Below are 13,388 nucleotides of genomic sequence, written 5' to 3'. Positions count from 1 at the left end.
ATGGACCTCTGTTTTTGGCTTTTTTGGCACTTTTGAACTTTGTTTGCCGTATGCCAAGAAATTCTTATGGGACTGAATTGGCACCCTTTTTGGCTGCCTCACACTGACTGATACTGAATTAGTCTCAGGATTTCCCTGTTTTTTGTTGCTCACTTCCCTCTCCAGGACCTGCAGCCTTTCCTTGCCTGGAGAGCAGAGGAGACAAGCCCAGTCATGTTTCACAGTCAAAAACACACACATACACACACAGGTATGTTTTTCTGGACTCACTGACACACCCCGACTAGTACAAGTGGAGTTACGCATGGGACTCTGTATTTATGTGTGTGTGTGTGTGTGTGACGTGTGTGTGTGTGTGTGTGTGCATCGGTGTGTGTGTGTGTTTGTACTTTTTCGGCCTCCTGGCTGCAGCGCTCCACCCGGACAGTGTACTTGCGGACTTCCTCTTGAGACTTGGTTGGGTCGGTCTTGGCGTGCGTTTCCCTGGTAACGGCCGTCCACTCCTCCTTCCTGGCCTGATGGTAGCCCTTCTTACTGGACTCCAACTTCACACACACAATAAACACACACACACTTTTAACACTTTGATTTACCACTGACATCAACACAGCACCTACAGTATTACATTCACAAGGTCTCATATCTTTCTTTAAATATAGTAATGTTTACTCCATAATGCATCTGATATTAATAATATCTAAATTTAGGGACACGATTCACTCATCAAATGTAATTAACTTTGCCTTGACTGCTCCATTCAAAGTAGCATCCTATCCCAAATCTTAAAGCCATGTCATGATGAGCAAGGAAGCAAAGCAAAGAAACTGCAAAACATTACTTCACAAACTGTTTAAAAAGGCAAATATTCACATTAACTTCTCATTTCCATTCAGTTTTTCTACTGTGGTGATGCTCAAACTGATATTTGGGTGCCACTGACATCAGAAACCACTCACCTCTTTCAGTTTGCGGACCCAGGGTTTCTGGGCTTTGCGGAAGCCGTCGTCGGCGTCCTTGGTCTCCCTGAAGCCTCCCATCATCTGCTTGTGAAAGGCGTCTTTCTGCCAGTTGCGCATTTTCTCGCTGTCTTCGCCCGCCAGCCGCTCCCGAAGCTCCTGATGCAGCTCGCTGAGTCGATCGGCCGCCTGCATGAAAGCGTGCCACGCCTTCTCCAGCGTACCGTACTGAGGCCCTGAGTCACAAACAGAGAGATGGATACTCTTATAATCCAATTTAGCTACTTTGTGGGTGTGTGATGTGATTCATCAGCAGGACTTTTGATATGATGATATATGTTTGTAGACCAAGGTTTGATTGTGGTGAAAACACAGATTTACAATTAGTGTTTTTCAGCTACTGATTTGAAATGTGTTTACTTTAGAGCAATTACATTTTCTAGTTTATGTTAAACTTGTTTGCTCCAACACAACAGATGTTTTTCCAGAGGGCCTTATTACAAAACAAATGAATGTTGCCAGGATTCAAGTCCTTTAACATGAAGCTCCATAAACATTTAGTTAAATTAGTTGCAGTAAACCCTGAAGCTATTAGGGTGTTATCTTCCTATTAGAAGCTGATGCTGTGCTGCAAACTGCACACATTTTAATTTTTAACTCACCTTTCTCTACGACGCCTCTCCACCTCTTGGCCCAGTCGCTCAGCTGCAAAGCGTAGCTCTTCTCTATCTTCGCTCTCTCCTGGAAACAGCTGACCACCTCGTTACACAGCCGGTGGCCGTCGTCTATCCGCTTCACCGTCCTCTTGTAGTTTCCCGGCTACGCGGTACACACACACAAATAAACACACACAAATACACACAATGAGAGACAGAACAGAAACAATACTGAAGTGGAGTCACACACTAAAGTCCTCCATCAACATGTTCATCACTTCAGTTTAGGGCTGCAGCTGCTGATACTTTTCATTAGTGATTAATCTTCCTCTATAAAACAGTGTTGGTGGTAAAAGGACACCATGAAACATCTTTATTCTTGGTCTAACCATGCACAAGCATAAGATATTTAATGGAAAAGCAGCCAATTCTCACATTTGAGAAGCTGAAACCATCATTTTGGGGTTTTTTTGCTTGAAAAGTGACTAAAATGATTAATTGTTTAGTAAATAGCAGCTTTACTTCAGTTCAGTTCAGTTCATGACAGGATGTCTTTTAAAATGTAACGTCAGAAATCGTGTCAGCCTCAGCTGCTCTTTGAGATCAATGCTACCACCCTAAATGTTCGAAGGTTATCATACTTCCTCGCTAACACTGGTGGTGTAAAATATGAACATGTTAACACAAAAACATATTTACTGGATGAGTGATGATGTGCAGAAGACTGAAATAGAGAGAAAAGAGGAAAGGCAGACAGAGCAGAGAGTGAGTGGAGTTGAAGGTGTGCAGTTTTTCCGAGTGATGGTCTGTGAAGCCAGCAGTCAGTCATCAGGGACTCATTATGTGTCTGTGTCTCTATATAAATACTGCAGAAAGCCGCAGTCGCTCATCTGCTCTGATAAACTCATCAAGTAGACGAGACGAGACACAATCCAGACAGTTTGTGGCTCATTCACAAATACTGAATGACTATCAGCAGTTTAATACTTTTATTTTTGTATCATTTTGTCTGCTTTTATTGCTTTTCTTTTCTTTTACTGTTTTGTTTTATATCAAACTCTAAAGAAATGTTCTGCAAAGCTAAAACCTTAAACTGCTAACTACCATCTATGAAAATGAGATGCAGGGTTAATTGCTTTTTTGAAGGCAGGTTGTGTAGAGCATTAGCAGTCGGGTGATGAATGTCGGCAGTGAGTGTGTGTGTGTTTCCGCTGTACCTCCCAGAAGCTGTCAGAGCTCCCCAGGTCGGTGAGGTCTCCATTGGAAGACATGTTGGGGTCGGCCTTACAGCACGGAATGATGGCGGCTAGAGACGAAGCTGCAGAGAGAGAGAGAGAGGAGGATGTAAAAAACATTATTTATACACAGCAGGCTTTAAAACAGCTCTGTTACTGATTTACAATCATTCAATTTTGTATTAATCCAGCAGCAGACTGAACTTGACCCAGAGAGGAGAAAACACTTCCTCAGCTGAAGCCAAAACATGATAAACGACTGAAGGGATTTCTATCAATCATATTTTTTTAAGAACAAAAGTGACACAACAGAAACTGATGGATGGTAATGCTCAAAAAGAAGATTTCAGAGACGTAGTATTGCACTCAGGCTGCAACTAGCACTTATTTCCTGAGATGAATCCTTCATTTGTTATTTAGTCTAAAATATATGGAAAAAGTGCAAAATGCCCATCATATTTTCCATAACCAACAGTGACGTCTTCAGTTTGCTTGTTTTGTTCAACCAACAGTCCAAAAATTTAAGAGATATTCAAATTGAAGAAGAGAAAAGCAGCAAATCCTAAACTTAAGAAGCTGAAAAAAGACAATGTTTGGCTTTTTAGCTTGAAAAAAATACTTTTCAGTCAATTAACTAATAAATTAAAGCCTGAATGAGCAGGGTATTTCTAAAAATCAACACATAATCATCACTTACGAAGTATGTGGCGGTATATTTTTTACATTGAACTTATGGGTGTTAACCTTTGACGACTTTGTACTGTTAAATTGGGGGACTTGTGCTTGATATGATGACCTTTAATCTCCGATATGAGCTAAACTCCAAAAATGTTATCTTTTCAAACTCCACAACATTGTTTTAAAGTCAGATTCATGGTTCTCAGACTAAACAATGCTCCTCTAATGCCACCGAAAACAATACACAACTGAGGGGCTGTGCAGTCCTTCCAGTGGATAGTTTACTGATTTCAATATGTAGAATTGGTGGAATACCCCTTTAAAAATGCTAGTAGTAATCAAAGTATAAATTCAATAATTGAATCTGAATGTTGTGAAAATAAATGGGGTTACAGTATGCCTAATTCATGGCACTTTTATATTTATATTTTCTAAAGTTTACAGTTGATATTCTTCTTTTTCGGGCATTGAACCTGTGACCTCACAGTGTCACACGGTTTAAGCTCTACGTCAGCCGACACAGAGAAGCTACAGAGTCTCCCCCACTCGCTGCCCACAGAGCCGTTTCGCTCCACGCTGTTGTCCAGTATTTCTTCCTTCAACCACAACTGGAGCGTCTGTGTCCGACAAACACATCCGCTCCATTACTGGGGCAAGAATCTGTGTCAGCGCGTCCTTCTTCACACACACAATAGATCTCATTCATCGCAAAAGACGACGCACAAACATTTGCGCAGAATCATCGCTCATAATAACCTCATAGATACAAATGATTTTTTAGTTATGTCATGTGTCATCAAACTTCACACAAGTCGTCTGAGCGCTGCGGACACAGAAGATTCAGTCTGATGAGGATTAAAGTAAATTATACTTTTTTGCAGCCAGAAATTTAAAAAATACTGTTTATATCATTATTTTAATTAAAGCAGGGGTTCCTAACTCTGGGGTCTGGACAGTTCAGAGATTCTAGATGATTAAAGAGATACAAAATAAATAAATAAATGTTTCTTTTGCACAAAAGTTTTAGTTTTTCTAACTTTTCTCAGGATTTTGCGACTTTCTTGTGAATTTGACTACATCAGGCCTCAGAATTGTTACAAAATACAGTTTCTTTCTTTCTAATGGAGAATAAGAGGAAAAGATTGACACCTCTAATATATCTGTTAAATATGAAGGAACAGCCATCAAAGACTTTAAACAGACAGAAACAGCTAACCTGATTTAATTACCTTTATGTAAAGAAATTCTCCAGCTGGGGACTGGACACTGAAAGGGGCCACTTACGTAAAGCCAAAACATAAAAACTAACTTATATATGAATTAATTCTTACCTGTTGGGTTCTGATTTTTCCTGCCATTTTAAATTCAGCTGCACTCTAACATGATTTTAAGAAGTCTTCAGCTGAGCAGCACTGCACACAATCTGCCGATGAACTCGTTCCACAGTTCACCATGACCTGACTTCTCTATACATCCACTTCCTCCCTGCCGCCCGCCTATTGGACGAAAAGCCCGCTTCAAGGCCAGACAACTTCCTGCAGAAGACACAACAACCAAAGAGGGAAAACAACCAGCGCTCCAGGCCCGACTGAGTACCTCCGTCTGTAATAAACCAGAACCCCGCTGCTCCACACTGACCAGAAACACTCAAGTCTCGTCTCTTTAAAGTCTCTTTGAAAAAAGCCAGTTAAAAGGTGAAAGCCTTGCATTGCTGGTCTGTGTGCTATTACTATCAGTGTAGAAACCTCCAGAGTCTCTGCAGCATCTGCAGATTGTAGACTGTGGAAGAAACTACAAAAACATCATCTGAATTTTTACTGGAGAAATTTTGAAACCAGGTTTTCACTCCCAGAATGATTTATTTTACTTTCTGGATGTTAAGATCAACATCTGAGCTTTATGAAGCTAAAAACGTCTTCTAGGTTCCAATTAGAGCTGCAACTAATGTTTATTTTAATTATCAATTAATCTGTTGATTATTTTCTTTATTAATCAGTTCATTGTTTAGTCTGATGTCTGAAAATGATGAAAGATCACTGTTTCATAGCCAAGTGGGATGTCTTCAAATGTCTTGTTTGGGTCCACAACTCAAAGATATTCAGCTTACTGTCATAGAAGACTAAAGAAACCAAAATATTCACATTTGAGAAGCTGGACTCAGAGAATTTCCCTTAAAACATTACTCAAAACTAATAGTTATCAATTAACTCAATATAACCAATCAACTAATCATGGCAGCTTTAATTCCAATAGCTGGTTTCATCTTGGATCTGATTTGCAGTTTGGAAAATATCCAGATTTGTTCAACTCTGATGCTAACGAATCTCTTCTTCTCTTTTATCTCGCCTCACTCTTTTTCATCAGCAAAGAACAATAGAAAACAGATACTGGTAGCTTCTTACTTTTAGTCGCTGTCGCTGGTTGGACATCTTTGAGTTGTAGTTATTTGAACCTTTTTACTTGCTGAGCCAGTGGGACTAAAAACATGCTATTGAAGCCCATCCCTACTTTCAGGTGAATAATAAACACCTGCCAGTGAAGGCGCTGGCATTCAGGCTTTTAATGTGAAACTAATGGAGTAAGTGTTGAGTTATACGTTAAAAATTAAACACTTAAAAAGTTAAAAATTAAGCAAATTGAAGCAGATCAAACAGGAGGGAGGCTTCTTACTAAAACACAACAACATACAAGACTGCAACATCAGACTGGAAGACTGAGGAGTGGACGAGCGCTAACTTGTGCCACTTACTTACATCAGGCCGAGCCTTGAATACAAGAGATCAGGTCTAAAATGTATTTGTAGGTGTGTCTGTGGGTGTGAGGGGACGAGTGACAGTCAAGATTAAACGCTGACGCTAATTAACACAACAGCACGACATCACACTTCTCAGACGCTGTAACTAATCTCCTTCAGGCAGCCGAGCTCTAATTTCCTCTCCCACACTGTAAAGACTGTACAGCACAGAGGGAAGCAACAGGACAGTGTGTGTGTATGTGTGTGTGTGTGTGTGTGTGTGCGTGTGTGTCAGTCACAGGTGAAGGAAAGTATGCTAACGACGGAGGAATCTGCCACCAGCATGCTAGAACATGAGGGAGTATGAGAAAACTGACTTTGCCATGCATCGCTAATTACTGCTCCAACTTACTACAGGACAGCAGTGTGTGTGCGTGTGTGTGTGTGTGTGTGTGTGTTTCTGAGGGAGAGTATCTGGGTGCGGCTCATTGAAAGCAAGTAGGCTTGGCTGTCTACACTTGTATTAGCCCTACAGTATACCTGCTGAAGGAGAGCAGACACTGACCACAGTTCATTACAAGCTACTTCATGACTTTTATAACCACCCTTTTTAAAACACCCACTCAACCAGAATATCGCAACAAAACACTGTCATGGTCTACCAGGTTTAAAACACAAACAGCTCTGTATTACAAGAGCTGGACCTGTCACAATAATTATCGTAGCAGCTAAGAGGCTATTCATGTCACATTGGCTAAGTGAGTAGTGTCCGCCATTCCTCACTGTGCTCGTCCTGAGTGGAGACTGCAGAAGAATTAAAGGTAAATAACGGCAGTCTGGGTTTTTACAGAAACATAGCGCCCACTTTCCAATCCCACCCCTTACATTATTATGCTATTATATTATCATTATATCAGTGCTATAAAATGATTTTCAAATGATAATAATATTGTTTATCATGATTATTTCTGAGACAATATATCGTCCAACAAAAGTAGTTATCGTAACAGGTCTACTCACAATGACAATACTAAAATGTTGATGTTTAGCGTGTAATGTTTAACCCCTTAACCATTTTAGTGTTGCGTATTAGCATGCTAACGTTAGCTACTAAACATAAAGTAGAGCTGAGGCCAGAAGAAAAGCGACGGGATCAGTTTACTTTGAAGTGGACATGAAGGTTTGTACTAGACTGAAGGAAAAACCATCGAACAACTGTTGAGACATTTCGCTAAAAAATAAAAATGTCAACCTCATGGTCGCACCAAAGGAAAAGTCAGAGGTTCGTAAAGTCATAAAGTTCATCCAAAACATATTCAGGTATTTCAATCTGCACCAAAATCCAAATGATTCTTATTTTCAGTTGATTATACACTAATTAAAACATACTTTTCTATATTTCTGCCGAGTCTGTTCGACTAGATGTGACTAAATTTTTACATACTGCACCTTTAATTTCTAAACTTTTTAACACCTTGAGCTCACTTGTAAAATTGTGGCGTGAGAATGTCTCATGAAGATCGCAAATTATACTGCTGGGTACCAGTTTTCTAGTGTATTTTTAAGAAGATGTGTATGTACATCATGTATGAACACAGTATTCATGTTCATTGTTATGCAGACGACTTACAGCTCTACATTTCTGTCTCATCTGATGTTGAAAAGCTTGTAAATTACATTTCAGATATCTGTGGCTTTATTAATTATCAATTGATTTCTAAGAGACTTCAAAGAGGATTTACTAATGTTATTATTCATCTCAGTTCATATACAAGGTAAATACAGTATGCCAGAAACAGAGAGTGCCTTTATGTACAATACTTGCACTAGGCTACTGTGTTTGTTTACTTTACAGTTGCTAAGCTACAAATACAAAACTGAAAGACGTTTATTGTTCATAGACTTTTCTTGATCTGGTGATTTGTTATCTGTTGCCTCCACTATCAGATACAAACTAACAAACAGCTTTCAGCCTCCGTTAGAAATAAAGGAAGATCACAACAAGAGAGTCCAACGTGTGTATATATGTGTGTGTTTTCAGCAGTCACACAGTCACACAGCCAGCAGTAGAGGGATTAGAGTCTGTCTGAGACTCTCATTAGCTAGACAAAGAAACCTGAGGTAAATACTGAATGACTGCAGCATTAAGCAGCATCTATCTTGGCTATGAACTCCCTGTTAAGACAACATGCAGGTTTAAGAGCTAAGAAAGATAAACCATCCTGGAACTGACCCAAGTCTATAACAGGTTTAAGAAATCGGCATCAGACATAGTTGAAGTGTAGTCTTGTGACCAGACAATTTGAGATCTCCGCCGACCCATGTGTGAGGATTTTTCTAAATGCATGATAGTACTTCTTGAAGAGCTGCTAACAAACTTTAACCCCTTACATTTTGGAAAAGGACACACCTTGCCAGAAACACCTTGTTCTTCCCCTATTAGAAGGGCCACACTTAATATTTTGGAGTGGTTTTGCATCGCGGGTTATTTTTCCAACTCTAACGTCCTCAGTCTTAATGAGTGAAGTGTTTATAGACTGACCTGTGAGTCTAGATGAAGTGTAATCTAAGTCTAGGTCTGGTTTCGTTTCTGCCTGATGTCTAAAATATCAACATTGTGGAAATGGAGTTATTACAACATGCACACCGAGCTTAACTTCATGCTAATTGTAGATGACACCTGGCTAAGTTGGCTACCTTTAAAACTGTGACATAAACCATTAAGCCGGATTCATTGATGATGCAAGGGGTTAATGGGAGACCTGCAGTGTAAATATAGTGTAAATAACATACATCACATTTTCCACCTGGTTCTGCATCATTTGAGGTTTCACATCATCTGCTTTCTTTTTCTGCAATGGTATAACAGCGTTTCTTAATGAGGCCAACTACTAACATGCTAATGACTTTACTCATGAGACATCATCCCTCCCGTTACCATGTGAGTGGGTGTTTTTGTGCAAGTGTGTGTTTCCTGGAGATGTTTACATTCCCCTGGTCACTAATCGTAAACTTGGGTTCAGTCCCCTCGGTTTAACTGCACACACACAGTCTTTTACACACCACCCAGAACCTCAGACCGTCCTGGAGGTCAGGGACCTGCTGAAGGTGTAAATAATATGCCGAAAGAGGGCAGAGAGGTTGGGTAAGGATACAGGGTCTGTTTAAGGACATAGACATCAACGGGGTGATGTAAAGGTGATAAATTATTAACTACGAGAGATAATCTGGAGGATGACAGCTAACCAGGGTCATCACTTTTAAAAACTCACATATGGGCCGTGATGGGAGACAAAAAAGTCTTAAAAACAAAGAAACCCTAAATATGTGGACTCTGCCCAATTAAGTTTTGCCAACACAGGGTTTCAGATTCAAGCCAATATCTAATTTTCCTATCAGAGTCTCCTAAGTTTTCCATGGTTTTGCAGTGTGAAGTTGGAGATGTTAAATTAGGCATGTGTAGTGTTTTTTTAACCACACACATTATCTCAAAATCCTGCAAGGATGTATAAGCTACCTGTCTCTTAACTACCTGTCATTTAAAATGGTGATATGGGACCAATACTTCTCCAAACCTGCCTTGGACTGACTCCCTTCATGGATTTGACTGGGATAAATGCCCACAAGCTGTTTTATTACCCATACTTTCTTGTTATTTCCCATTTTACAACTCTGTTGTGATGGGGCTTCTGTGATCTTAAGAAAATACTCTTTAAATCATCAAAACCTGTCTTCATTAAAACCCTTTACTTTTTATCTTTAAATGCTGGATTCAAACTGGCCCCCTGGTCTCATTTCCATCTAGTCCATTAAGTATGTACAAGCATCTAAAAGCTACAGGTTGGTCCTTGATCCAAAACAGGCCAGCGGACCTGTCAGGCCTCACCGACAGAAGACAGAGGTGCCGTTGAAAGAGGGCAGAAGGAATGAGAGGAAACAAAGAGTGAATAACTGAAAGGCGAGAGAGGAAAGTGAGGCATGTGGCGGATGCGCAAGAGAAGACAAACTGGGGTTCGGGATGAGCCGAGTGGTGAAACAGACACAGATATCAGCTCCCTCGCTGGAAAACAAAGGTTCACAAGCTAAAAAAAGAGACACAGCAGGGAAGCGAGAAGGAAGAGGAGAGGAGGAGGTTTGATAGCACAACAACACACACACACACACACACACACACACACAAGCACCCGTCTGATGTGGTTTCTGTCACACAGCAACACCGCTCGCCTTAAAGGGCATGTGGAGCTGGTTTGTCGAGCTCAAATCAACGAAGCAGAAGCACATGTGTGCATAAAATACGGATGCAGTCACACGAAAATCCGCCAAATAAATAAATCACTTATCAAATGTCGTTCACAGCAGAATTGTACACCTCCACTTTCCTTTTGTGTTTGTGTACTGAGGTGTGGCTGTCTCACCACAAAGACTTTTTTATCCCAAAGACTGGTTATAATTAAAAGGAATACTACACCATAAATTAATCTTCTGCGTGTCAAACAGGTCTGATAGTTGAGCTCATTTCATTTATTTTATCCTTTATTTAAACAGGTAGTCTTATTGAGATCAACATTTCCTTTTCAAAAGAGAGAGAGAGAAAACATACAGTGGATAAAACACATTGACATTCACATAAAACACAATTTTAAAGACACAAACACACGGAGCAGTAGTTCCACATTAAGATAAACATTGACGGCTGTTTCCACCGTTGGGAGGAAAAAACAACAAAGTCTTGTTGGCAAGAGCTGCAAACATAGCAACAGAGAAATAGAAACAAAAATCAACAAGGATATATGAGAAGTTGTTGTAAGTTGACTCACTGAAATAACAACTCTTAAATCTACATATTTCTCACTTTCTATTGGCAACTAGCAACCTCTAACGCAGCTTTGTGTTGACTAAAAATGACATCAGGATACATCCTTCTGTGCTGATTGGTTGGGGCAAAAAATAACTCATCCATCCACCCAAACAATAATAAAGAAGAGAAAATAAAATGGCTAGTTTGGTTATCACATTTCAGCCATGACTCTGGTTCTTCATCCGTTTTAACCGGAGTGAATCTAAGCTGATGATAGCTGGCATCTTTTGTGAAGGAGATGATGCTAAAGATATATTTTCAGTGGAGTTGTCCTTTAAATGTTGTGGTTGTATCTGTTTTAATGCCTCAAGTTTCTGTTGGCACAAAAACTTTTCCAATGTTTTTTCTTTGTGGACGTTTTTCTTTCTCTTTTTTTTTTTAACAGCTATAAATCAGCAGTGCAGCTGTAGCTCTGTAGACTGAACCACCATAACAAATACCAGTATTTCTGCAGCCGGTACTGTTGAATGCCAGTTAAGTGACAATAAAAAAATAGAATAGAAAAAAAGAAAAAACCCACAAGTGATTCAGTCATTTCCAATTCAATGTACACTATGATTTACACCACTATTTATGTTTTAGTTTGCTTCTTTTTTGGGCCGACCCTGTAACCCTGAATGTCTGTCTGTTACTGACTGACTGGGTGATGAAGTTCGTTTCCTTATTGGCCAACACCAACAGTTTCTATTACGTCCTCAGGGGGGGGCGTTCACAGCACAGGCCCGAAATAAGTTTTAAAAACACACATGTACCAACCATATCATCTCATATGGAGGCTTCAACACTGACAAAAGCACCAACCCGTGGATACAAAAAGAAAGAGACGTGACGGATCCATTTCACCTGCCTGCATGGTGGCTAGCTGCTGGATAGCATCACTAGCATCAGTAAACATAGCCGTGTTGTGCTGCGTGTAGCCGACAAACTACACACAAATAAGGGGTAACTTTGAAAGACGTCACAGCACAGATATAAAGTCACACTAGCTGATGGACTATTAGCCTAGCATGCTAATCCTACATAAACATATGGATGAGACCTCATTTTTACAGAAATCCATAGATAGAAACAGATGCAGAGCAGGGGGAGTTAACAGATAATTAGAGTAGTTATAATAAAAATTCAACTACGTTTCAAATGTTGCTTAACCACGTCATGTGATGTGCTACTTCAATACACTTTAACAACAAATATTACTGGGACCACTGCAGAAAATTGCATTATAGATATTATACTATACTATACACTCCTTGGGTAAGATACTTAACCCCAAATTGCTCCCGTTGGCTGCAACAACACTGTATAAATGTGTGTGAATGGGTGAATGTGACATGTAGTTTAAAAGCGCTTTGAGTGGCCAAAAAAACTAGAAAAGCACTATATAAGTACAGTCCATTTACCATTTAACTGATTATCCCTCTACCAAAACTGGCCACAATTTCACACATTGACCAAACACAGTCCAGCCATATACTATATTTTGACCCAGTCTTGTTTAACATGACCGGACATCACAGTTCACAAGCACTAAGAGGATCACAGACATGAAATACTGTCAATTTTGTCATGTAATACATAATCTGGAGAAATCTGCAGCTACTTTATGCTTGTTAGAGAGGTGCGTGATGGGGACAGACACACAGAGAGAGAGAGAGAGAGAGAGAGAGACAGGGCGAGGCAGGAGGACATCCTGGTTGTTGGTTTAGAGAGAAGTGGGTCAGGCCAAAGAGGAGGAGGAGGAGGAGGAAGAGGAGGAGGGGAGAGACCAGCTGAGGGAGGGATGAGGAGGGAAGGGAGTGACAGATAGAGAGGCAGGTCCAAACCTCATAAGCTCCACTGGAAAACCTCACGGTCATTAATCTGATTAATGTACACCAACAGTTTCCCTGCAGCCTATATGCTTCTACATATTCGAGCACGTGGAGGCTTCACACAGCATTAGCCTGTAAGCTCCTCTGCTACGTCTGCATTCCAGCAGAGTTTGTGAGGGTATGTAGGTGCACATCGGGGGCCTAGAGGCATCTATAAACAGAAGCTCTTTAAGATACTTCTTCTTTTTTTTTTGCTCCAGCTGCTGCTTCTCTGCCAACAGCTGGCTTTATATCAAAGCCTGAAGAGCAGCTGTGTACCAGATCACTGTTGTGTCTCTCTCCACAATGAAAAACTTACTGTTCAGAGAAGAACAGAAGAAGAAGAAAAAAAAGATAACCCTGCTCACAACCATTACAACATGATTGCTGTTGACAAAAATAAACCACATTATGGGTTACT

At 40.2% G+C, this 13,388-nt stretch overlaps 1 protein-coding gene across 2 annotated transcripts in view; it reads right to left on the bottom strand.

Annotated features, from left to right (window-relative positions):
- Window positions 1-13,388, bottom strand: part of pacsin3 (protein kinase C and casein kinase substrate in neurons 3) — a 46,442-nt gene that overhangs the window by 20,093 nt on the left and 12,961 nt on the right. For both annotated transcript variants that reach the window (XM_062420944.1, XM_062421025.1), the window contains exons 2-5: window positions 2,830-2,930; window positions 1,619-1,775; window positions 957-1,192; window positions 390-545 (exon numbers count right to left, since the gene is read on the bottom strand). In XM_062420944.1, coding sequence (XP_062276928.1) covers window positions 390-545; window positions 957-1,192; window positions 1,619-1,775; window positions 2,830-2,883 — 603 coding nt within the window. In that variant the 5' untranslated portion in view covers window positions 2,884-2,930. The remainder of the gene's footprint in view (window positions 1-389; window positions 546-956; window positions 1,193-1,618; window positions 1,776-2,829; window positions 2,931-13,388) is intronic.

This window comes from Scomber scombrus, chromosome 1 (genome assembly GCF_963691925.1).
Source record: "Scomber scombrus chromosome 1, fScoSco1.1, whole genome shotgun sequence".
NCBI classification, from domain to species: domain Eukaryota; kingdom Metazoa; phylum Chordata; class Actinopteri; order Scombriformes; family Scombridae; genus Scomber; species Scomber scombrus.
Note: the sequence above shows the minus strand (reverse complement) of the source record. Positions and strands in the feature narration are given on the sequence as shown.